This window comes from Zootoca vivipara, chromosome 14, assembly GCF_965207765.1.
Source record: "Zootoca vivipara chromosome 14, rZooViv2.hap1.1, whole genome shotgun sequence".
Taxonomy (NCBI): domain Eukaryota; kingdom Metazoa; phylum Chordata; class Lepidosauria; order Squamata; family Lacertidae; genus Zootoca; species Zootoca vivipara.
Genome location: NC_142597.1, coordinates 46,686,011 through 46,711,105, shown reverse-complemented (window position 1 = coordinate 46,711,105; position 25,095 = coordinate 46,686,011). Strand labels below are relative to the sequence as shown.

The window sequence follows — 25,095 nt, the reverse complement described above, 5'->3', positions numbered from 1 at the left end:
TAGCGTGATGAAGCATAATAGCGCATAAGAAATACAGCATAAATCATACCCAAAATTTAAGAAATCATCAATAAAACATTTACAATCCATAAAACCCTATTCACAAAGCAGCAACTAAAAACCTTGTATCGGGCAGAGGGAGATAGACTGCTCCTGGCCATGGAGGCACCATTTTCCGCTATCATAGTTGGCAGCTACGTCATAAAGATATTTGGGATGCCAACGTGAATAAAATATTGGGGGGGGGGCTGGTTAGCACTGCCCTGCATAATCAATCACAGGGTGTGGTGCACGCACATTATTTGAATAGTTGCAGGTAGGTAGCAGTGTTGGTCTGACATAGTAGAAACAAAAAATAAAAAAAATTCCTTCCAGTTGCCTCTTAGAGACCAACTAAGTTTTTCATAGGTATGAGCTTTCGTGTGCATGCACGCACACTTCAGATAGTAATGCCAATCAATTGGGGGGGCCGCGGCCCCCTCGGGCCCTCAGATTTGCTCCCTATGAAAGATCTACTGCCTCTCCTCCCCCCCCCCCGGTCCCCGCGCGCCCGGGGAGGAGCTTTCGGGACAGTGAGGTAAATTGCAAGACTCTCTGCTTCCGGAAGTTCCTTCTCCGAGTTGTCAGATATCCTTCTTTTCCTACCTAGCTCTAAGCCCCAGGCCGTGACGCAGAGCTATGACGTTTCAACAGGATCTTCTCTCTCCCCTTTCCCCCCCTTGCTTAAAGGGCTTCCGGTCGAGCCCACCGTCACTTCCGGGCGGTGAGGCGCGGCGGCGGCCATCTTGGGCGGGGGAGGGAAGCGGCGGCGGCGGCCGGGCTTGCGGCCCCTCCTGCTCCTGCTGGTGCGGCGGTGGCGGCCCGAGGCGGCGCCCATGGCCGGGCAGTTCGACGCGGAGGACCAGGCGAGCTGGTACTGGGGCCGCCTGAACCGGGTCGAGGCGGTGGGGCTCCTGCAGGGGCAGCGCCACGGCACCTTCCTGGTGCGGGACTCCAGCAGCATCCCCGGAGACTTCGTCCTCTCCGTCTCCGAGAGTTCCCGCGTCTCCCACTACATCGTCAACAGCCAAGGTGCGCCGAGGGAGGAGCGGGGGCTCAGGCGCCGGCCTCGCCGCCTACCCCCCCCCCTGGGGCTCCTCCGCCCCTTTATGTGGGCGAGGGGCCTGCAGCTCCAGCGGGCGCGGCGGGAGGCCTTTTCGGGCGCTGCGTTGGGCGGGGCCGGGGCTGCCCCTGCACGAGGCTGCTTAGGCAGACCGAAGCCTCCCCGGTTTCCTGGCGGGCTAGGCTGCGCCTGCGTTTTGCCTGAGACGGGGTGGAGCCCTGTCCTCGGTTAGGTGTATACTGGGAGAGAGGGAATTTTCGCCTTCCTGACTCCATCCTTCGCTCTTCTCTGCCTCCCCCCAAATAAAATTAGGAGGGGCCAGACGGTCCGCGAAAGCTTCCTGTCTCGCTCCAGTCAGCAATGTTTCTGATTCCTTGCTTTCTGCTGGGAACTCCCTGCTGTTGCGGTTGGCCCCCAAAGGATGTGCGCTGCTCCTACGCTTGGCTTTTTATAATTGTTTCAAAGTTCTAGCGTTGTGTTTGTTGCTGCTTGCTAGGTTCCCCTGCACCTGCTTTAAAGACATGAAGTGCCTTTTAAATCTTTTGGAAGAGCAGCAGTTGCAGAGTTTGCGATCAAGTGTTTGTTGACAGTGCTGTAAAACCTCTTGGCTTGGTTATGCATCGAGGGGGGGTCATTCCATTATGGAGAGAAGATTGCCCAAGTGATGCTCGCTTTGAGAATGCAGGACAAGGCACATTTGTGTGGTGATCCTCCATAACACTGGAGAATTTTTCTGTTTGCTTTTACAATGGGGTATTAGATATTTTTAAACACTGCCTTAGTAAAAAAAAAGAGTGCTTTTAGATGGTTGCATATAAACTAAATATTTAAGATGGTCACAAATTGAAAGGTTGATTGTGCAGAAAGAAAGCTAGTTGCAGTCAGAGTTTTCTGTTTGGCCATGCTCATAGTTTCTGGAGTAAGTAATCTGTAGTTTTCTTTCTCCCCTCCCACTCCCAGGGTCAAATAATCCTCCTAGGTTTCGAATAGGGGACCAAGAGTTTGACTCCCTGCCAGCTTTACTGGAGTTCTACAAAATACACTACTTGGACACTACAACCTTGATAGAACCTGTTTCAAAATCCAAACATAACAGTGATGTGCAGCTGAGGCAGGAAGAGGCTGAGTATGTGCGTGCTCTCTTTGACTTTAATGGCAATGATGAGGAAGATCTTCCATTTAAAAAAGGAGACATACTGAGAATCCGGGAAAAGCCTGAAGAGCAGTGGTGGAATGCAGAAGACAGCGAAGGCAAGCGAGGGATGATCCCTGTTCCATACGTCGAGAAGTATAGACCTTCCTCTGCTTCAGTATCTGCTCCGATTGGAGGTAACCAGGATAGTGCGCTCCCACAGCCACTGGGTGGGCCGGAGCCAGGTCCCTATGCCCAGCCCAGCATCAACACTCCGCTCCCCAACCTCCAGAATGGCCCCATTTTTGCCCGGGTTATCCAGAAGCGGGTCCCTAATGCCTACGACAAGACAGCCTTGGCTTTGGAGGTACATAATGGGCAAAATGTAGTGAAAAGAGATTGGTTCAAGCAATTTCTCTTTCAAATAGCCTTGCATCCTAAGAGGTTAAGAATCCTTTTGCTGTTAATCAAAAGTAGCCATGCTTTTCATGCATTCTTTGTTTAAAATATATGAAAGGGGAGGTGAAAACATACCATTAAGGGGCCAGTCCTGACCTTGCAGCAATATGTTGTCCTGTATCCTTATGCATCTACAGTACTAAATGTAAATGGCGTTTCTGTGTGCTCTGGCACTTGTCACGGTGCGGTGCCCCATGTGCTCGAAGTGGTTTAGTCATGCTGGCCACATGACCTGGAAAAGTGTCTGCAGACAAACACCGCCTCCCTCAGCCTGAAAGCAGAGATGAGCGCCCCATAGTCGAATTCGACTGGACTTAACCATCCAGGGGTCCTTTACAGAATGTGACACTAGTGTCTGATGTTGGACCCTTGGGCAGGCAGGGTGTGCTTGCCTGCTGTTTCTAGTGCATGCAATTGCCACTTCTGTTTTTTTAAACGTTAAAGGTTTAATTATGCTGAAATCTGGGAGCAGCCTATACTGAGCTTTAGAATTGTTTCATTCTGTATGCTTGTGCATCCAAAAGAATGAGGATTCTGTGTTCTTCAGAGACAAGGGATTCTCTACATCCATGTAGTTTTCTGAAAGGCCTGATTAGACACATTGCTTTGGCAAATAGATTGCTATGCCAAATGTTGTGGGTAGCACACTGCTATGCAGTTCAATAAGGTCTACTGTCTCCTTAGAGGTTTATGCTTTCATACTACAGTGGTACCTCAGGTTACAAACACTTCGGGTTACAGGCTCCGCTAACCTGGAAGTAGTACCTCGGGTTAAGAACTTTACCTCAGGATGAGAACAGAAATTGTGCAGTGGCAGCAGCAGTGGGAGGACCCATTAGCTAAAGCGGTACCTCAGGTTAAGAATAGACCTCCGGAACGAATTAAGTTCATAACCAGAGGTACCACTGTATACAGCATTTCCCTTATGTGAGTAGATAAAACCCTACCTTTGGTTCTTTAGGAGCAGTAAATGGCAAAGTAGACTTTTGTAGGGCAGCTGCTTTGGGAAAGGCTCTTTGTTCAGGTGATCCAGGTGACTTGCAAGGCTTTTTCTTGCTTCTAGGGAGGAGTCTGATCATAGAGAGGCCTGCCTGATGGGAGTGTTACTGTTTCCACTTCCTTAATACGGTATTATTGGGAGGCTACACTGTTTCCTTAGGCTCACTAGGTAGTTTTCATCCTGATCGTAAATTTGGCACTAAATTCAAGCCCCACTGGGAGCTTCAATTCCTGCAGCAAGCGGGATTTGCTTTCTGCTCTTTGCATGTAGTTAATCATTTGACTGAGAGGTCCTTTATGAAAGCAATAAAATGGGCCAGTTCAAACCTGAAAACTTTTGTGATTGTAGGCTGCCTGTTAAATTAGCTTTATTTTCCCTCCAAGTGACTTCACTTGCTTTTGAGCAGCACCTGAGATGGTGCAGCTTTGGGTTTTCTCCTGGACACAGTGGAACGGAAATATGCAAGCAGCTGTGTAGGTTGCACCAAGGCGGCCATTCTGTGGTCTTGAAAGAGCCAAGCCATGTTGTGTGTCTTAATTTCACTGCTTCCCGTTCTCCTTGGTGCTTTTGGAAAGGGGTTCTTGACTCAGTATATTGTTGTGACTGACTACTTTGACCAAATAATTGTGGACTCTACTTGTCCAAGGAGTTGTTAACAGTGGTGCTTTCATTCTTGGTTGCAGGTCGGTGAGCTGGTAAAGGTCACCAAGATTAACATGAGTGGCCAGTGGGAAGGAGAGTGCAATGGCAGGAGAGGACACTTCCCGTTCACGCATGTCCGGCTGCTCGATCAACAGAATCCCGAGGAAGACTTCAGCTGAGTATAGCTCAACGATTCTGCTTACAGATGGGAACAAACACACTGTGTTCCACTGCAGCTGTCATAGACTGTTCCTAGATGTCAAAAGCAGTGTTGCTTCCGCAAGACATTGATATAGTTGAAATATCCCTGGGACCCGACACTTAAAAGAGGCTTGTGTTTTCAGGGTACGAAACTCAATGGCTTCTGTGCCAAAAGTGGCACATAAGGATAGGTGAATCAGAGACATTACTTCCTCCTCCCCTCCCCTCCTCCCTGCTGGAAGTAGGATTTGGCCTCCTCAAGAGGGTTCTTGAGTATGGCTTTACCAGTCCCATTGCTTTGTCTGTAGGCAGCAAACCTGAATGGTTAGGTAGGAAGCTCACAATTTGCTAACCCAAGAAAATTCCTCTTTGGATTTGACTTGCAACTCCTGCATCATAACTGCTTGTTGCATAATGAGTACAATTTGCACATTGCGGGTGACTTTTTACACATACTATTTTGATACTGGGGTAGCTGTTGCATAACTACCATCATTTGAATGGGTTAGCTATTGTATAACTATTCTACGTTTTGGCTATTCCCCAGAGTTCCCAAAAAAGGGGGTTTCAGAAATGAGTCTCCAGTACAGGCATAGCAAGTTACTGATTTAATTCCAGAAGTAGATATTCAAACCTAAAAAATAAGGTAGACTGTTTGGCCTTCCTCTAAGTGCAGAGAACTATGTTTGTTGCACTTTATTCACTGATATGGGTAACGATACAAGTTGCTGAATCTGTTACAGATCTGAGCACTACACTCCAGATGTAACCTTTGATGCACTGCAGGAAGGAATGGAAGTGCCTCAAAGTCTTTGTGTGCTTTTATTCATTCAGTATAGTAAGATAAGTATTGCCAGTGCTTTTTTCCCTTAAAAAATGTTTAGGGGAACTCTCATTCCATCTGAGACTCAGGAAACACCATGACAGGAAATGAGGCTGCCAGCAGGGGTAGCAATGAAACTGACGATTCACCATGCTAGAGAAGAAACAATTTTTTGAAAAAAAATTAGTTTCTTCTCCCGTTAGATTCACAAAATGTTTAGGGGTGTACGTACTCCTGCGTCCCCCCAGAAAATAAGCACTGAATATTGCCATCAGAAATCAAAATGCCAAAACCTTTTTTAAAACCTGCTATTTAGGTCTGTCTGTTTCCATTTGTAAAGCATTAAAAGGATGGCTCCATGAAGATCTTATTTTTAATAAACTAATGGAAATACTTAAACGCTTTGGGATTGATTCTAATACATTCATAAATCACAAAATTAATTTTTATTCCTTCACTTTTTCACTACTTAAACATCCACCTTTTGTGCTAATATTTCCCAGGTTGCTTTCCCCCCCAAATCCTTTTTTAAACAATCCAACAATCCACCCTGTTGCAGCAATTCCTCATTTGCTTTTTGGCCAAAATGTGCAAAACAACAGACTTGTGACCAGAATAGGCAGCAATTGTAAAGAAGGCTTTTCTTCCTAAATGATAAAGAACTGAAAGTCCTTTGGATGCTCCCATATAACTGGGATGTTGTCTTGTTACACGTTGCAGTGGAGTAGCTGGATCCCAGTATGCAGACCATGTGCAGAATACACCACCGTGTGTTAGGCCCTTGGGACTGGAACACTGCAGTGGTCATGTTAGTTCTTCACTTCTGCTTAAGTGCAATTGCTTTACGGTGAAATGGCAGTGCCTACAGAGTCATGCAAATTGGCTGTAGATGTGTGATGGCATCAGACAGGTTTTAGCAAAATGCTCTTGCTGATCAATAATTCAGGTTGGCAGGTAATATTCCTTCTGATGGTGCTTGTTGCATGTTTTATCTAGATCATGCTTCCAAATTCTTGGTCAAGTCGTGAACACAATCGGTTGCCTTCATGAACCTTCTTGGATTTCTATGGGGAACGCAGATTATTATTATTATTTAATTCTGCTCCTTAACTGGAATTTGATAGTTGAGACCTGCCTGACGGTCTCTATAAAGTTGACCAATTCCTCAGTAAGTTTCTCCCTTTTCTTTTTACAGCATTTCCTGTAAGATAACATAACTCCTTATTAAACAGCTTTAGTACATGCTACAGTCTTAAAACCCATAGACCTTTCTTTGCTTTTGTTGATTTTAGTAGTTCCTCTTTCACACTATTAAATTTTGTCATGGAACTGTATTTTACAGAGAAATGCAATAGTTTTAATTAAACCTTGATGTGCTGCATTTTTAAATAAAAAAATATAGGTGTTACAGTCCATTTCAGTTTGGAACTGATCAGCTTGGCAGTCCTAAGTCAACGGTCCTCTGGATGTTGCTGGCATTCAGTTCCAGTCAAGCCCAGCAAACCCACCCAGTAGTGCAGAGGTGATGGGAGTTGTCATCCAGCAACATCTGGAAGACCCCACCCCCACCCCTTCTCTTAAGTTGTGTGGGGAAAGTCCCTGTGTTTAAGAATGCAACAGTGATTGAGACAGAACAGAAAAAAAACAAACTTCCATTTGCTACAATGTTTGTGCTGAGTAATGCTGGAAGGCAGGGAAGCATGGATGACATTACCGTAAACTCCTGCACAAGATCAGAGGCTACTTTTTCCTTGCCACAGTGAAGCTCCTTCCTTCTTAGTTACTTCAGAGATTTAAGACTGCATCACTTGGTCAGTGTTGGGTGGTTAACTTGTGCTACAGCTAGTGTAAGTCATAAAGGTTTCTAACTACAGCACCACCATCGGCTGCCCTGTTTTCATTCTCTGGTGCAGTTTTGCATCGGTATACTGAACTCTCTTTGAATGCGCTGCTGCGTATCCTGTCTTCCATCTAAGTCAAACCCAGCCTTTCATACTAAAACTTGCTGTGGTTTAATCTTGTTAATCTGTTGGAATTCCTAATACTGCAAGTATTTTAATCATCTTTAATAACATGCAATTTGGATGAAAGATACTAAGTAAGCAAACAAGAATGAAAAACATGTAAAAATGTGCCACTGTATTATATAACACTACACACTTCCTTGACAGTTACTTTTTGTAGTATGTAATTGACATGTGCATAATACGTGAAGTAAATAAAAATTGCAAAAACTGTATTTGTGACTCATTGCTTAAAAAATATAGACATATGGATATGTGAGATACCTAGGATGATTGTAACAAAATTGAAAAGGCACCTCAATATTTTCTTAAGTGCTTTGCACATTAGGATCAATTTCTGTGTAGATGTAGGATGCAATTTGAATTACTATTAAAAGGACATTATGTGTCCCCAAAGTGGATGAGTTTCAGTTTTCCTGCCACTTTAAATTGTATATAACTCACATGGCATATAAGAGTTTTGACACTGCTTTGATGTGCTTGAAAATTTAGATTGCACTGTGGCTATTGAGACTACAGCTGACAAATAAACTAGTTCAAACCAACTTCTCCCTGTGGACATGCCAGCTGCTCACGCACTGAATATTCACTGTTAACTGAGCTATTTCTACCTGTTTGCAGCCTACTTGTGCACTGGGCTAGTCCAAAGTTTCTATGGGCCTCTTGGCAGGCGTTGGCATTGAGTGCCTGACAGATGAGGATTTTAAAGATACATGTCAGGGAAGTCTGAAAATTAGTGCCATTGGGCTCTCCACCCTCTTGAGCTCTTTATGTTGTGTTAATTGCCCTGTGATCCTCGGATGAAGGGTAGTATAGGAATCAAACAATTCTTGTGGAAAGCTTTCTCCATTGCACACATCCTGCCAACCAGGTTTGAAGCCAGACTGCCAACATTTGGTTAACTGGTTATTTTTATTTTAAAAATCTTAATTTATTACAAAGGTGTCCCCAGTTAACTGTGCAACAGATCTTTTGAGAAATAATTATTTACTACTTTGGCAAAGTACATATTTGTATAAATTTGTATACCGTCCTGCACCCAACAGAAAAAGTGTCCTTTTGAGAAGTGCAGGGGCAAGCCTCCTCCCTGACCTTGCATTGCTGTTTGAGCGGGGGGGGGGGATAGGGAGGAGGTGGCACAGGGTGACAAGGGTCCGGCCAGCAGTCGTGTGCCTTGGAAGGGCGCAGGCGGGGTTGTGAGGCCCACCAGTGATGCAGAATGCATGCAGAGCACTCCTTCTCAGAGGCCGCCCCACTCCCGAATGGAGTGCTCTTCCCCAGGACACATCTGCAGGCTTTATTTATTGCATTTATATAGCACATTTTTCCTGAGAGGCAGTGAGTGGCCCGAGGTCACGCAATGAGTTTCAGGATTGAGGTTCGGATTCGAACTCGGCTCTCCCGGGTCCTAGTCCGACCCTCTAACCGTTACGCCACAGGCCAGCCGCTGCGTGGCGCGAAGAGGCCGCCCACCCCGCCCGCTGGACAACCGCTGGAGGTCAGGGCGGAAGCGGACGGCGCTCGACGCCGCGGCTCTCGCGGTTGCTAAGGAGCCGCTGTTGCTATGGACGGGAGGGAGCGCGCGCGTGCAGAGCTGTGCGCCTGCGCGCGCGGCCCGGAGTGCCCGGATGTAGCGGGAGGAGGCGCCGCCGCCATCTTTGCCCGGAGAGCAGCGAGAGCTGATCGTGGTTGAGCCCCCCCCGCCGGACCATCGGTCTCCATCCGCCCCGCGCAGCCCCCGCCGCCCTCGCCCGACGGACATGGACGACCGGGAGGACCTCGTCTACCAGGCCAAGCTCGCCGAGCAGGCCGAACGCTACGATGGTGCGCGCGGGGGGCGACGACGACGCCGACCCTCTGGCCGGCGGAGGCGGAGAGGGACGGAAGGGAGGGAGGGAGAGAGGGACGGAAGGGAGGCAGCAGGCCGGCTAGCCGGGGAACCAGAACAGGGCGGCGGCGGCGGCGACCAAGGGCCAGCGGAGGGAGGGAGGGGCGGGCGGCTGCCTCGCTGGCTGGCGGAGGGGAGCGCCGGGCACAAAATGGCGGCGCAGGCCGGCAAGACGGGGCGGGCGGGGAGGCGGCGGCGGCGACGACAAGGGAGAAGTGGGGGGGGGGCGCACACAAAATGGCTGCCGCGTGCGACAGGCGCTGAAGACGCCGGCGGGGGAGCGGGGCGGGCAGGCAGCGTGAGGGTCTCCTGGGCGGGGAGGACAAAAGCTCCACGCTGTGCCTGGGCGGCTCCCGGAGGTCTCGGCGGCGCAGAGGGGCGTGGCGGGCGGAGGCGGAGAGCCAGCCGGAGGGCGACGCGGCTCCTTGTTCCGGGCGGGCAAAGGGGCTCCCTCTCTTACTTCCACCCATTTCCCCGGTTCCCGCAGCCCCCGATCGCCTGGCGGGATGTGTGTGTGTTCGCTGTCAGTTTCGCGCACCGCACTGGGGACGGGCTTCCCCGGTGGGTCTGTTTTTTGCTGGTTAGTTGAAGCGAGCACTCCCCCCCCCCAACGTGTTTCCTTGGAAAGACCGGCAGAATTATTGGGTATTGGCCAGCCTCTTTTCCTCTCCTCTCCTGGGTCTAAGCCTCGTTGAAGGCAGAGGGGCTGGCTTCTAGAATACCACTGCCGGTTATTGGGCAGGGGGAACAACCATTCCGAGACTCGCAGGAAGATAATCTCGGGGGGGGGGTGGGTTACTGGGAAATACCATCCTTGCTCAGCTGCCATCATTGTCCCTTGCTGGGGAACTGAAGATGTGGGGATTGCTTAGGTCCATTTGCTCTAGTATTTAAAAGCATCTGCTGCTGTGAAACCCGGAAGCAAAAGTAGACTCTCTGCTTCACTCACTTTCCCCTTAAGCTTTACAACCTGTAGGGAGTAAGCATTTACCTGGGTTGGTGTGACACTGGCCCTTATCCTTTCTCCATGCTGAGGGGCAGGGAGATTTGACAGGGCAGAGAGTGTGGGGTGGTGCCCTTGTTCCTGTGGGTAGCACCCATTGATCACAGTGCAGGGAGGTCCTCTCCAAAGCAGGGGAGGGTGGAGCTGTCCAGGGCAGAAAGCCACTTGCTATTCGGTGGCCTGTTTCCATCCCATCCTCGCCAACTTACAATACAAGGAAGTCTGTATTTATTGAAAAGGAGCTGGGCAATTTGCAGTGACGTGTGTGGGACACTTTGGGAGTTGTAAGCGCTTGACCCAGCCGGCTTTATGCAGTCTTCACATAAAGTGCCTTTTAGCTCCATGTAGACTATGGAAGCCGCCACCTTTGTGGTTTATCCCTGGCCTTGGTAGCCTCGTCTTGGGCAAAGGAAAGTGGCAATGGATAAGAGTGCCGCACAGCTTGTCACTACCACTCTTGGGCATGACTGTGTGTGTGTTGACCTGGTTCCATTTCACCTGTCTGCTTGAAACGTTAAGGCTGAGCTGACTTCTTATTTCACCTCACACGGTACATCTAAAGCATGGTAAGCTGCCTTTCAAAGGCTCCCTGCAGACACAGGAACTGAACATCACAGGTGTTCTTCTCCCTCCCCTGCCCCTTCCAGGTTACAGCTGCTCCTCCTTCCTTAACAACAAGAGGCAAGAGGTTCTCCCAGAGCAGGAGGCCTTTCCTGATTTGAAAACTAAGCTTCAGAAGTGCAGTATAAGGTCAAAGGCACTCCCTGCTTTGCAGGGGCCTGGGCAATCCCAGATGTTTGGGTGATTTCTAAGCATGAATGGATAGGAGACCATGAAGGTGCACTGAATATACTTTATTGCCCAATGTGTTTCAGGCTAAAACCCATACTCAACTCTAGAAACATGATACATGCATAACTTATTAGCATATTTTAAAGACTCCCGCCTGAATAACAGTATTGCTTTAAAATCTGTTGGGAAAATGTCTCTTGAGCATTCTTAGTGTCTCTCTCCCCCCTTTTGGTTCCTGCATTTTTTGCCCCTTCATCTTTCCTCTGCTAAAGCAGCCAGCTAAGACCTCTTTTCCCCTGCTTCTTAACCATTCTAATGCTTCTGTTTCTGCCCTTTTCCCTCCATATTTAGAAATTTATATTTTGGAAGCAGAAGGAATTATGCAGTGCAAACATGTGATAACAGATAGCAGAATACAATCCGGTCATTTTCATCACTGTTCTCCAGCACACATCTGGCTCAGCATAGCTTGGAATGCCTCATCTTGTATCATAGAGCAGATCTTGACTGCGGCTGGTGCCCAGTGATAAATGATGGTTGCCGCAAAGCAGCTTTACATAAAAAACTGGGCTTCCCTTTTAATATGGATACAGTTTGGAGTTGGTTGATATATTTGTGCTCCATTCCTGATTACTGTTCTTTGCGACAGTGTCTATAAATCCACTGAAGTGAAGGCACCTGCTGTTTTCATGCTACATGTGCATGAACAGGAGAACTCTTGAGGGCTGAAAAGGTTGTATGATGTACACCTAATCTGAGTAGCTGACCTGAAATCACAGACCTGGTGGTTTGTAGCTGAGCATGTCAATGGTGCAGCTCATCAGTGCCCTTTCCTGGCTCCTTGGAATAGCATAATTGATGCAAAATGAAAGTGCTTTGGTGATAACAACCACACCGCTTGAGATCTTGTAAGTCTGTGAAGCTGTCCTGGGTTGTGCAAGTGGCTGTCTGCCTCCTGCCTCCCCTGCTCAGCTTTGTCCAGACTGACATTAATTAATTCAAAGCCAGGCTTGTGTCTGGTTTGGTGATTGTTTTAAATGGGAGGGCATGGAGAGCAACTCTGCTCAAGCACACACAGACACACCTATTCTCTCTTTAGAAATGGTTGAGTCAATGAAGAAAGTAGCTGGGATGGATGTTGAACTGACCGTCGAAGAAAGGAACCTGCTGTCCGTTGCATACAAAAATGTAATTGGCGCTAGAAGAGCTTCTTGGAGAATAATCAGCAGCATTGAACAGAAAGAGGAAAACAAAGGTGGAGAAGACAAATTGAAGATGATCCGGGAGTATCGGCAAATGGTGAGTGCACTGGAGAGAAGGGACCCCTGGGACGCTTGGGCAGCTGGCAGGCCTTTGAAACCCTACATGCAACACAGTTCAGTGGGTGGGGGGCTCACAGACACTGTGGTCATAGAATTGTAGAGTTGGAAGAGACCACAAGGGCCATCCAGTCCAACCCCCTGCCGAGCAGGAAACACCATCAAAGCATTCTTGACATATGCCTGTCAAGCCTCTGCTTAAAGACCTCCAAAAAAGGAGGTCGTTCCAAGCATCAGTGTGTGAGTTTTGGATTGTGGAACACAACTTCTCCAGCTGCACAGCCATGCTGTTTAGGGTGGCCCCCAGGTAAGGGTTGCTTCATGATTTCTCTGTGATGGCTGAGTTTGGGATTAAGCAAGACTTTTCCCAGTGTAGACTGAGGCATGGGTGAGCTTGGGAATTCCCCTCCCTCCCCAACATCCCAGCTGCATGGTTCCGTTGGACTCTTTGCCAGCAAAACTGTGTACCTTGCACTGGTGTTTTGCTTGCGCTCTTCATTCTCATTCAAGGTGCACTTGGACCTTTCCTTGACCTGGGCAGCTACTTCTTGAGGCACCTGCTCTCTTCCTGGTCTCTGCTTGTTCCAGTCAAGGTGCTGGGTGTAAATGTGAAAGAGGAAGGAGGAGCTGTCTTCAGGGCTGCTGGTTACAGCACAGGCACACATTTCATCTTCAGTTGTATAGCAAATCAACCAGGATTGCTGGCGTTTGTACAACCGCAACTTTCACAGAAGGCACATATCAGCTGGTTTGAGGGAACCCTAAGATTTACAGCAGAGAGGGTAAAAAGCCCTGAAACTGCCCATTGGGGGGGAAAAACTTCCCAGTCGCTGTTTACCTTTTTCGAGGGATGGGAAAGATGGAAAAGTGATGCTCAGGTACAAGGGTGGGCGGAAAGGACCTTCTTAGAAAAGGGCAGACTTAGAAAAGGGCTATAACCTGAAACTAGAATCACTTCACCTTGGAGCGTGTTGCCGCCCATTCTACTTCCTTAGAAGACTGAATCCTGTAACAATAAGGCTACCTCTGCTTGTGAAATGCCTTTTCTGCTTTTGGCTCTTGGGCTTCTGGCAATCAAAGGCCTTGGATGCTTCTCTAGGAGCCCCAATAGATTCAGGAAATGGGGTTCTTAGAGCACAGAGCAGCTGCAAGGCAAGCGTTCATTTGACCAGGAATAAAAAAAAACTTCTGAAATCTTAACAGACAAACCCATGACTATCCTCTTCCAGTTAAGCATTTTTCTGAACACAACTGCCAGTTTTATAGGGTGGCTGTGAATTTAATTCTTTATATTTGCAGCCCTGTAACAAGGTCACATGGTGTGTCAATAAATAAATAAATAAGAAAGACATTGTGTTGCATCTGATAAATAAGACTTTAATAAGCTCCAGGGATAGCTCAATTGGAGCATGGTACTGATAATACCAAGCTTGCAGATTCATTCTCCTTATGGGACAACTACATATTCCTGCATTGCAGGGTGTTGGACTAGATGATCCTCGAGGTCCCTTTCAGCTCTGTGTCTGATTGTATGAAAACCATGGGCAATATCAAAAGGCAAAGCAAAGAGCAAATCATGGTTCCTGAATTAGGAGGAGGAGAGAAAAGTATCCACTCCCTTCACAGCACTTGTTACATTTCTCCTTAGCTTTTCAGCTCTCTAAAGGTCTCTAAAGATCCAGTGGTGTCTCTTTGCACATGGAGGCTTCTATGAATTGGAGGGAATGGGTGGTTCCCTTTTCCTCTGCACCCTCCTTGCATTGGCTCCAGAGGGCAGTATGTATGGGGCATGCAGGAGTAAGGGGAAATTGGAACAACCGGCTCCCTGCAGGAGCCAAGGGTAAAAGAGCACAAATGGTTAACCAACCTTGGAGTGTGAACCTTTCCTCCTTGTGAAGATCTGCCCGCTTCTCCAGTGCTTTGATATCCTTTTGAAAACCAGACAAGCAGCCCTGTGCCTGCATTTCAAGCACAGACAAATCATCTATTTATATATAAGGCATTTATGATATCCATCCCTTTCCTCAAAATGCCAAACATTCATTTTGCCATTGACTGCTGCAGCATAGAGTTCATTTTTGAGTACCTAAGAGCCTAGGTAGAGACCTGCCGATGGATCAGGTCAGTGCCCCCATCTGGTCCAGCATCCTGCTCACACTGGCCAACCATGGAAAGCCTGCACAACAGCACACACACACACCCCCGGTGGATTCCACCACAGCACCAGGTCCGAATGGTCTCATTTTGTTCCAAGTGGACAATCTTTGGGGTGGGGGATCCGTTGTTTGGCACCCATACCTACAATCGAGCATGCCGTCCTTTGCATAAAGATGATGGGAATCGCTTGAACTGGAATTGTAACACCCAGTTGAATTGTAACACCGTTGAATTATTCCAACGGTGGTACCTCTGTGCTGTGGAAATGAAGCTGTCTAATAATGGGCATCCACAGGTCTGCACAGTGAAGAATTTGCATCTCAGGGAAACCAAGCTCTGAAAAGTTCCCTGGATTTTTAAAGGGCTTTGTGTGTTGTATTCACTTAATAACAGTAGATACAGTAGTGTCTCAGCCTTGGATTCAAATAAGAGTTTAGGGTGAGTTGCTGGGTCAAATAGCAAATCATTCATTGGTCACTGGGAAATTAGGAATAGCTTAGATCACCCTATTGCAGTGATGAGTTGGGGATGCATTTGCACTACAGTGAATACACAGATAAGGAGGTATTGTTTCTGAAAGCCGGAGATTTTAGGATCGGGGTGAGGTAGTGGAAGGATGTCGCTGTGAACAACAGCTGGGGGAAAAGTGGGCAAAAAGAATTCTCTACAGGCTCCCATGTTGAGATCTGTGGGACACCTGATGAAATTTGTGCATCTCCCCACCGCCAATGCTTCCCTCAGGGGTTGCAAAACAACAGCTAGCCCAGCAGGCCTCTTCCTTCAGACCCTCCATTCTGCCCCCTGGTGCATTTAAGTGGGGCACAGAGTGCATCATGGCCTCTCTGCTCCAACTTTGTACAGTATACCTCTTGGGCTTGTAGGGGAGGGAGGTAAATCCTTGAGTCAGAAACTACCTGGCCTGGAGGCAGGGATTAGAAGGCATAGCAGCACGCAGTTTTCCACGTGAGTGAGACTGATGATTATTCAAAAATTCTGTTAAAGTTCTGTTTATTCATTGGCGGCAGGTTTTCTGAATTGGCTATTCTTTTTTCCTCTCTCCCCCAAGGTTGAGACTGAATTGAAACTAATCTGTTGTGATATTCTGGATGTACTGGACAAACATCTCATTCCAGCAGCCAACACTGGCGAATCCAAGGTTTTCTATTATAAAATGTAGGTGTGAAATGGGGAAGGCGCCTTAGCTATGATGCTTGTGGGTAGAATGGGTTCTTCTCAAAGGTGATGGGATCCTCCCTAGTGGTGTAACATGTTGGGAGGCAGGGGCAGGAGAGGATGAACAGTTTTCCTGCCCCCTCCAGAAGGAAGGAGAAGTTCAGAGAGAAATGGAAGTGTTTGTAATATTTTTCATTAGTTCTTGTATAATATTGTTAAGAACATAAAATGTATTGTGAACAACATAGCAAGCATCAGTTAGCACATAAAATTATACTCCTATATTTAATTAAATTTGACATGAATGAATGTTTTGCCTTTATTCAGACAGTAAACTAGCTACTTCACCATAATGTAACAACCATTTCATGCTTTCTTGTTGGGGGGAGAGGGGGAATTAAGGCAGAAAACTATCAGTAAAGAAAAGGAAATTGTATTATTTGAGCTTAGAAACAAACCTCTCCACAGTCAACAGCTTGCGTAGTTGTTTTATTATTTATTAATTAAATTTATATATTTAAATTTCTGCTCAAATGTTCTATATGGAATGCTATGCCAGCTGGTAAGCTGTTGAAGTAAGCAATGTTTTCTTCTTTCCTTCCGCCCGCCCCAAGGAAAGGGGACTACCACAGGTATCTTGCAGAGTTTGCCACAGGAAACGACAGGAAGGAAGCTGCCGAGAACAGCCTGGTGGCTTACAAAGCTGCTAGTGACATTGCAATGACAGAACTTCCTCCAACACATCCCATCCGCCTAGGACTTGCCCTCAACTTCTCTGTTTTCTACTATGAAATCCTTAATTCTCCTGACCGCGCCTGCAGGTGAGGAGCAGCCCCCCCCCCGCATGGGAGGGTTTGCGGGAGGAGGTGCCTGCTAAGCAGAGTTCTCAAGGTTGTCTCCAGCAGCTCTGAGCAGGGGCGAGAAGCAGAAGTTGTCAGGGCAGAGGGGCAGGTGGGTGGGTGTTGCGGCTGCCACTGCTTCTGGGTCTCTGGGCCTGTTGGAGTGCGCAGCCAGGTAGGCGTGCAAAAGGGTTGCCTTTGTGTGCCCCCCCCATACACCCCTGGTCATCTTTGTGGGTTAAAACTTTCCTCCCCTGGTTTGAGCTTGCTGTTTTGCAGAAGAGCAGCATGTGAAAAGGACAGGTTGGCCTTAGAAGTACAGTGACACACTTTTCATGAAATAGTGTTGAGTGAGAGACAAAAAGTGGAGAGAATCCTGAGAGTGCTGTAGAAGTTGGCAATGGTATCTCGGTGGTGGTTTTGCATAAGAGCCCTGCAGCCAAAGGGAGGCCACCTAGTCCAGCCTCCTGTTCTCACAGTGGCCCAAGAGAAGCCCATGAGTAGGACTTGAGTGCAACATCTCTCCCCTCACACAGTTTCCAGGAACTGGCATTGAGGAGCATTGCTGTCTCTGGCCATTGTGGCTAGGAGCCATTGCTAGCCTTGTCCTCCATGAATTTGTTTTGATTTGTTAGATCTGGTATCTTGGAACACTGTGTCATCCATCTCCTTGTAGGTTGGCAAAAGCAGCTTTTGATGATGCTATTGCAGAACTGGATACGCTGAGTGAAGAAAGCTATAAGGATTCTACACTTATCATGCAGTTGTTACGTGATAATCTGACACTATGGACTTCAGACATGCAGGGTGACGGTGAGTAGCTGATGATTCTCCAGCCTTAATCTTAACATGGGGGAGCAAGTGGGGCAGAAGGTTTCAGTGCGTCCCCATGGTTCCAGCCAGCCTGGAACAGGAGGTCTGTCACATTAGTTAGGCCGTTGTGGGGGGCACAGCATTTAAGAGTTAGGGAAGAGATAGAGTACACTTTTTCTCTCCCCCAGCTGAGCCCCTTGGGACTGTCAGCCTCAAAGCTGAATCTTTTAATGCTTATATTTTGGAGGACATGCAGTTCTGATTCCCCATCTAGGATTCTTAATGGCATTTAAACACATCAGAAATGCTCCAGTTCTTCTTCTCCATATTTCCAACTGACACATGGATAGTCTCTTGTCTTTTTCCAGGTTGATTGATAAACGGACACAGTCTGGCTTCCGGTTTATGTTGACCCTTTTCTCTTTCCCATGGGCTCAGCTGCAAGCATTTTTTAAAACTACCTTTTTCTTTTACAGTTTTTCCACAGTTTCTTTTAATTGCATACTTACGTGTGCCTAAGGATCTCCCTAGTTTGTATAAGATGCTCAGCCAGTTGAATTTGCTGTTGGAGGGGGGACTGCTGTGGCCTCCCTTTCTAGCTCTTGTTCAGGGTGCCAGACATCCACTCCACCCTCAGGAGCCCAAGCAGCACTCTTCATTTTCTTTTCCAGCTCATCAATGTGCCCATGAGACACTTTTTCTGGGGTTGCTTTTGCTTTTTCCTTTCAGCTACACTCCTGTGAGCATTGTTCTCATTCTTCTTTCTTCTGTGGCCTTGTTTTGGGCTCACTCAGTGTCTGCATTTGCTACTGCAGTGAGTTGTCATCTCTGGGTGACAAGCAGGAGGAGGGTGTTTCTTATGCACCTCAGAAGCTTTTAGTTTGAGAATCACAATTTTTTAATTCATTACAAGCAACCCACTCCCCCAATTATGCAGAAGATATGTTCTGAGGCACTGCACTCGTCAGTGAAATTGCATATATTTGAAGCACTATTGAAAAAGCCTGCAAACACTGCCCCCCCCCTTGTGATGCTTTTGGGTCACTTCTGGGTTTGGTGTGCTCCACTATCGCACGCATATTTAGCACATGTAAACAGGTGGGGTGCCTGTATTATGCATATTGCTGATTGCCTCAAAAATTATTTCTCTAGGCAAAAATACATTGGGTACAAAACAATGTTAAGGCAGCAAAAATGCAGTCACTTCAACATTGAATCCAGGCCTAGCATTAAAAAGCAAACAAGGACAAGCCACAAAATACGTCACAGATAAAAAGAGCTCAAAAGGCCATGAGGGCAGAAAGCAGCCAGTTGCCATCATGAACTTTGCATGTCAGCTGGGGTCCCACGGAGAAGCCTTGGTTCCACATAGCGGGCAGTTTGATTCCCTCAGTTTAACTGTGAATGCTGCGAGAAACTTGTTCAGTCCCAGACTAGTTGCAAAGCGTGAAGTGAAGTAAGGAAAAGAAAACGATGGTCATCGCATGAGATGTTTCTGTTGAGACTACCAGCATCATAACGGCTTAAAAAGGCCTCATGGTTTTCTCCTTAGTGTACCACTGGGTAGCTCACAGAGCTCCTCCTCCCAAGCATAGCAGAGAGTTGTTTCTGTGGGAACAGTCACTGTTCCTTTTCACCCAGGGCAGCTCCTGTTGCTTGCAGAGCCTCCTTGTTCCTCTTGTCCATCTCTGCAACCCCCCCCCCTGCCCACTTGAGGGTTCTTCTTTGTGTCTCTCACATCCCAAATGTGGTTTGACGTTGACTTGGGCAGCCACCAATTCTAGGCTAAGAACTTGGCTAGAGAGGAAGACCAGGAAATCTTGCCAGAGGAGTGGATTGACTTAAATTGACGTGATGCAAATGATTGTTTTCAGCCATGATTTAAATCTCGCAGTGAGAGAGGTTGGGAGAATCTGAAGTTGATACATTTTCAGAATATAACCCTGAACAAGAATCATAGTCCCATATCTTTGACCTTGCTTCAGAATTATGCCTGCTTAAGAGGCATGTGTGTCTGGCTCACTGGCAACGCATGTCAAATCAAGATATAAGATCACTTAACTGGAAACAAAGGCTGCAGATTTGGGTAAATGTAGTTTGAATGTCCATTGAATGAGGTTAGAATTTCTAAATAAGCATGCATAGGATTGAGTTGAGACGACTACCTAGAACATTCCAGAAGCAAAGGATGGTAGGTACTTGGTAAAATAGGGGTTTTCCGTAGAATTGCAGAGTTGGAAGAGACCCCAAGGGTCATCTAGACCAACCCCCTGCAATGCAGAAATCTCAACTAAAGTATCCATGGCAGATGCAATCTTGATTGCCTTATATTAGTTTTTTAAAAAACCTTTTTTAACAATCTACCAATTCGCGTTTTAAGCTCAAATTCTGCTTTACATTTTCAAGTTCAGACATATTGAAGCCCAAAAGCACAGATGGCTTAAGATTTTTTATTGCCTTTAGGCAGATATGTTTCTTTCTCCCAAAGAATTAAGCAAGCTAACCTTCCATGCACACAGAATAATCTACAAGAAACTGTTCTTGAAGTTCATTTGACCTCTGTTACAATGGTTTCAATTTGATGCTAAAATATGAAGATTCTCAACGGGGGGCTGACCTTTAGTTTCAAATTTTACTTTCCCAGCTGGAATTTGGCTGCTGTTTATAATCAGGAATGGCTACGGGTAACAGTGCAGAATATTGGTGCCTGGAAGGTGGGAAATGCACTTCTGCTTGGTACATGATCCAGACAAGGTGTGGGGTAGCATTGTATGGAACCAGAACAAGTGAAATGGAGCTGAGCGCCTTGTCTTAGGTCCTGTAGGAAGCCGACCCAGAGGGGTCCTGAAGTTTTCAAGAGTACAAAGCAGCATTTGTTGGGGGGAGAGGAGCAAAAGAAGCTCCATACTGCATCAAACCATTGATCCACCTAATTTGCTAATGTCTGCTCTGACTGGCATAAGCTCAGCAGGGTTTCAGGCAGGGAGTCTTCCGGCCCTGCTTGAAGACACCAAGGATTGAATGTGGCGCCTTCTGCTTGCAAGGCCAGGTGCTCTGCCACATTTCCCCCCCCCCCAATGGACTAGATGTTTTTCATCACAAACAGGGAGCACTCCATGCTGCGGATGCCAGTGCAATAAATGTAGTAGTATTTGGTGTCAGATACTCTCACACCCATTCTCAGGTACTTGTCACAGGTAGGTAGCCGTGTTGGTCAGCAAAAAATAAAATAAAAATCCTTCCAGTAGCACCTTAGAGACCAACTAAGTTTGTCATAGGTATGAGCTTTCGTGCGCATGCACACTTCTTCAGGTCTTTTTTTTTTTGCTTCGACATTCTCAGGTAGTCAGCAAATTGTCCAGATTTGAATTCCAACAGTTATTTTTTCTAAACGTTTGGTACATAAAAAAGGGGGGCCAGGTGGCCCCTTGGGCTTCATTTTGTCAGACTTGGATGCCCCACTCCCAGCTACAGAACAGACCCCCCTCTGCAAAACCCTGTACTGTTTCTCCACCCAGCTCTTCACTGTTGCAACACTCATAGAATCATAGAGTTGGAAGAGACCACAAGGGCCATCCAGTCCAACCCCCTGCCAAGCAGGAAACACCATCAAGGCATTCTTGACATATGGCTGTCAAGCCTCTGCTTAAAGACCTCCAAAGAAGGAGACTCCACCACACTCCTTGGCAGCAAATTCCACTGCCGAGCAGCTCTTACTGTCAAAAAGTTCTTCCTAATGTTTAGGTGGAATCTTCTTTCTTGTAGTTTGAATCCATTGCTCCGTGTCCGCTTCTCTGGAGCAGCAGAAAACAACCTTTATCCCTCCTATATGACATCCTTTTATATATTTGAACATGGCTATCATATCACCCCTTAACCTTCTCTTCTCCAGGCTAAACATACCCAGTTCCCCAAGTCTTACCACAGGCACACCATTCAGCATCATCTAGCAGAAATGGTTTTGCTGGTGGAGCCAGTATTTCACTTCTCAGGGAAATCTAAGTGTTGCTGTCAACCCTCATTTTCTTTCAACTCAGTATTAAAAGGTTCAGTACCTTTCTGGGTCAGGAGTGTCAGGCAGCAGCAGGAGAGAAGGGCTTTTTAAAATCAGTTTTTATATGTCCTTTATCTTTATGTTTGTATTTATGCAACACATAAATTTATGCTTTTTGTATTGTGTACACACCATTGTTTATATGGTTTTGTAATTTTTGCATAAATTTTTCTATGTTGTTACCCACTCTGGAATGGAATTTTTTTTAGTGAAGAGTGGACTATAAATACTCTAAACAAAACAGAACAAATCCAATTTAGAATAGCTAAACAATAATAAAGCAAAAAGTTAAAACCACTGCAAGCACAGCAACTAAAATAATTTAAAACCAGTATGGAGGATTGCATGGTGCACAGGTCTCAAATCACTAAAATAGATGCACCCATTACAATGAAAATGCCTGGGAGGACCAAAAGGTATTCACTGGGTGCTCAAAAGGTCACCCTGTGGGCTGCCACCTTCCAGAAGGCCTTGTCCTCCCCTCAGCTGCTCAAGGAAGTATCAAAAGGGCATCAAGGGGTAATCCATTCCTCCTTTCCTGCTTTTGGGGAAGTTAATTGGTTTTTCATTCAGTAGTCATCCCTATTGTGAAAAGCAAGCAGCAAGCATTTCACATGGGGTGTCCTTGCCTACCCCCATGCACGTCAGCGGAGGGCATATAAGCATGCTCTGCCCCACCCCAGTCTTCTTTCGGATCCAAAAAACCCTGTCCGTCTGTGATTGTGTGTCAATTAGACGTGCTTAAAGTGGTCACTACCTGTGTGCTAAAATGACACCCAGGGAAAAGATGCATGCTTAGGAATCTACTTGAGGATGACTGATTCTGCCTCAAAAGTTATTGGTCAAGGGAACCAGGCAGAGGGCCTTCTTGGTAGTGGCACCCGCCCTGTGGAATGCCCTCCCACCAGATGTCAAAGAGAAAAACAACTACCAGACTTTTAGAGGACATCTGAAGGCAGCCCTGTTTAGGGAAGCTTTTAATCTTTAAGAAATTGGTGTGTATTCTAATATTTCTGTTGGAAGCCGCCTAGAGTGGCTGGGGAAACCCAGCCAGATGGGCGGGGTATAAATATTATTATTATTATTATTATTATTATTATTATTATTATTATTATTTATTAGAAAGTGTGACGGGTGAAAAGGGAGCATCAGTGCACAGTGGCAATTCCCAGGTGTGCCTGACTTTTGTGTGTGCAGTCTTTGCAGTCCCTTTCCTAACAAGTCAAATTGGGCTGGCCACTTTCCATCTCCTGCTTTCCGTAAACATTGTTCTTGGGGTCATTTGCTACCTCTCTCTAACTCCTGTTTCCCCCCCTTTCTGTTGTGTAGATTCTTAAAAGGAACTTCACCTGTTCATTTTCTAAAACTCTACTTTGTAAGTCTTCATGATTACTTGGGGAGTGACTGTCTTCCTCCTTGGCACTAATGCTCGTGGTCTTGCTTGCATATCTTGATTCTTTCAGGGCTGTGCACCAGCTCACCTGCTTCCCATAGGTTCTGAATATGGGCCATTGGCATTGGGTTTCTGGAGACCTGGGCAGGCCCCCTTAAGCGCTTGCTCTTCAGGCAGTTTTCAAGACGTTTCTGTGCCTCTCAAAATGGCAAAGCTTAACTTCTGCACTGCCAGGGTTCCCCTGAGCTTATCATTTCAGTGGCCCCAATGAAAGGGCCTGGCACGTGCAGGGACACATTCCTTCTGCCTCTTGCAAGAGGAGTGCCAGGAGGGAGAGGCACAAACAAGGCATTTTGGCCATCTTGTTGTTCTGCTGGTTGATCCGAGTCCTGCATGTCTTGGGCTAGAGCCATGCCATGTTAGGCGTGTTCTCCTTTGGATTTAGGGGTCCATGCTTGTGTGTGTAAGGCCAGGAACCAACTGGCTAGTGGCAGAGGGCAGTGGAGCAGTCTGTGTTCATTGCATACTTCAGTCTGAGGAGGTGGCTCCAAATTAACACCAAGCATGTGAACAGCCTTGGTCAAAACAACCCTTTCTGTAACCTTTGGCACAAGGCTGCTTGTGTTGGAGTTGCAAAGTAACCATTAAAACAGTGTTTTCCTTCTGCAGAGCAGGTTTGCAGGGTAGACTAACAGTGTGCTGCTGTAGAGATATGAGCCACTGAAAAGAGCCATGGTCCTAGAGAGAAAGGAGGAAGGAGTTTCTTTTGGCTGTGGAAGTTACTTGGTTATTTTGGATGCTTGTTTTGATGGCCAGCATTTGAGCTTTCACCAATGCAGTTGGGGGGGGGCTGCTCTTGTGACAGGCACCCATTGCTGGGCTGCCCACTTGTCCTGCCGTTGCTGTGAGGGGCCAAGCTCTGTAGGTGAATCCAGGCAGGCAAAGGCCTCAACGACAGGGTGATCTGCTGTCCTATAGCCATGGCCTAATTCTGTTGTTTTCCTTCCCAGGTGAAGAACAGAGTAAAGAAGCGCTGCAGGATGTGGAAGATGAGAACCAGTGAGACATCAAGGCCAATAAGAGACCCCCATCTTTGTCCCCCTTCTACCGCACCCACTCCCATAAGCCCCTCAGTGTCCCTGGGAACCATCTGATCTGACGTTTGTGATGGGCCCCAGAATTTAGGTTCCTACCCTGTTGGTTTTTTTACACAGTTGAAAAGTTCTTTAAAAGGCAAGAGTGAATGTCTGTGGATTTTACTGGTGCCAGCTTTCAGTTTCTTTTAAGACACTAACCGGACTGGCTGCATAGAGGCTTTTTCTGCATTCCTGTGTTGTCTTCTGTCAGTGTTGGAGGTGACATCTGGAAGCCATTAGAATTCTAGCAGAGGCTTGCACTGTAGAGTGCATGTGTTGGCATTTTTCATTTTTTATAATTGTTTAAACAATTTTATATGAGTGTTTAGAATTGGGCGTTTAGCTTGAAGTTACCGGTTTCATTGGGACAGTTCTTGTAGTGGTTTTGCTGTAAAAGAAAAAACAAAAAGCAAAAAAAAATAATCCAACTGTGCTGAGATGATGTTGCTGCAACAGACGGTGCTGGTAACGGTTCAACAATCCGTGGCTGCTCATTCTTGCCTTCTCTTTACTTTCCCTCCAAGCAGGTTAGCATTGAAGGTGGCGTTGAAAGCCTGCATGTGTGTTCAATATTTTTCTCTCCCTCCCCCCTCCCTTTTCGCTAGCTCAACCTCTTTTGTTCAGTATGTGTAACTTGAAGCTAATTTGTACTACTGGATATCTGACTGGAGCCACAGATACAGAATCTGTATTGTTCTTACTGAAACACAGCATGGAATTAACATTAAACTTAAATAAAACAACCCTAAATTAAAATGATGCCAAATACTACTGCTACTTTACCCTGGTAAATGTTTAGCAAGAGCTGCAGACCGAACAAGTAGCAGGAAGAAAAGTGTTACTTAATGGAAGAGAGGTTGGCTGTAGCATAATGGAGAGGGCCATCACCAGAATTTATGGGTCTCAATTGGCGGCTGCCCAGAGAGCACAAACTTGGGCACTGAATCAATCTGAGGTGGTTCGATCTGCTTAATTGTTGCATTGCATGGAAAGAGTTTTTATCAGGGAAGCAGCAAGGCAGACACCTGCCTAACAGTCAAAAATTTGTACTCTGGTTGAGCTAGAACACCTTTTTGAAAACCAAGCCATGCTCCCTTTCATTTCTTAACGGCTCCGTTTCCTTTCAAAGTACAACTCCACTGTTA

General features: G+C 46.7%; 2 protein-coding genes across 3 annotated transcripts; both read left to right on the top strand.

Moving 5' to 3' along the window:
* Positions 1-765: 765 nt before the first annotated feature.
* CRK (CRK proto-oncogene, adaptor protein) lies at positions 766-7,598 on the top strand. The gene is made up of 3 exons (XM_035138826.3): positions 766-1,071; positions 2,063-2,601; positions 4,377-7,598. The coding sequence occupies exons 1-3, from the start codon at positions 876-878 to the stop codon at positions 4,512-4,514; spliced, it is 873 nt and encodes a 290-aa protein (XP_034994717.1). The 5' UTR covers positions 766-875; the 3' UTR covers positions 4,515-7,598.
* A 1,454-nt stretch (positions 7,599-9,052) lies between these two features.
* Positions 9,053-24,709, top strand: YWHAE (tyrosine 3-monooxygenase/tryptophan 5-monooxygenase activation protein epsilon). 2 transcript variants are annotated; one of them, XM_035138831.3, is made up of 7 exons: positions 9,053-9,207; positions 12,166-12,365; positions 15,609-15,715; positions 16,330-16,536; positions 17,231-17,367; positions 22,751-22,796; positions 23,825-24,709. In XM_035138831.3, the coding sequence occupies exons 1-6, from the start codon at positions 9,144-9,146 to the stop codon at positions 22,756-22,758; spliced, it is 723 nt and encodes a 240-aa protein (XP_034994722.1). In that variant the 5' UTR covers positions 9,053-9,143; the 3' UTR covers positions 22,759-22,796; positions 23,825-24,709. The 2 variants fall into 2 exon arrangements, with proteins under 2 accessions (XP_034994722.1, XP_034994721.1); XM_035138830.3 differs by lacking the exon at positions 22,751-22,796.
* The last annotated feature ends 386 nt before the right edge of the window (positions 24,710-25,095 follow it).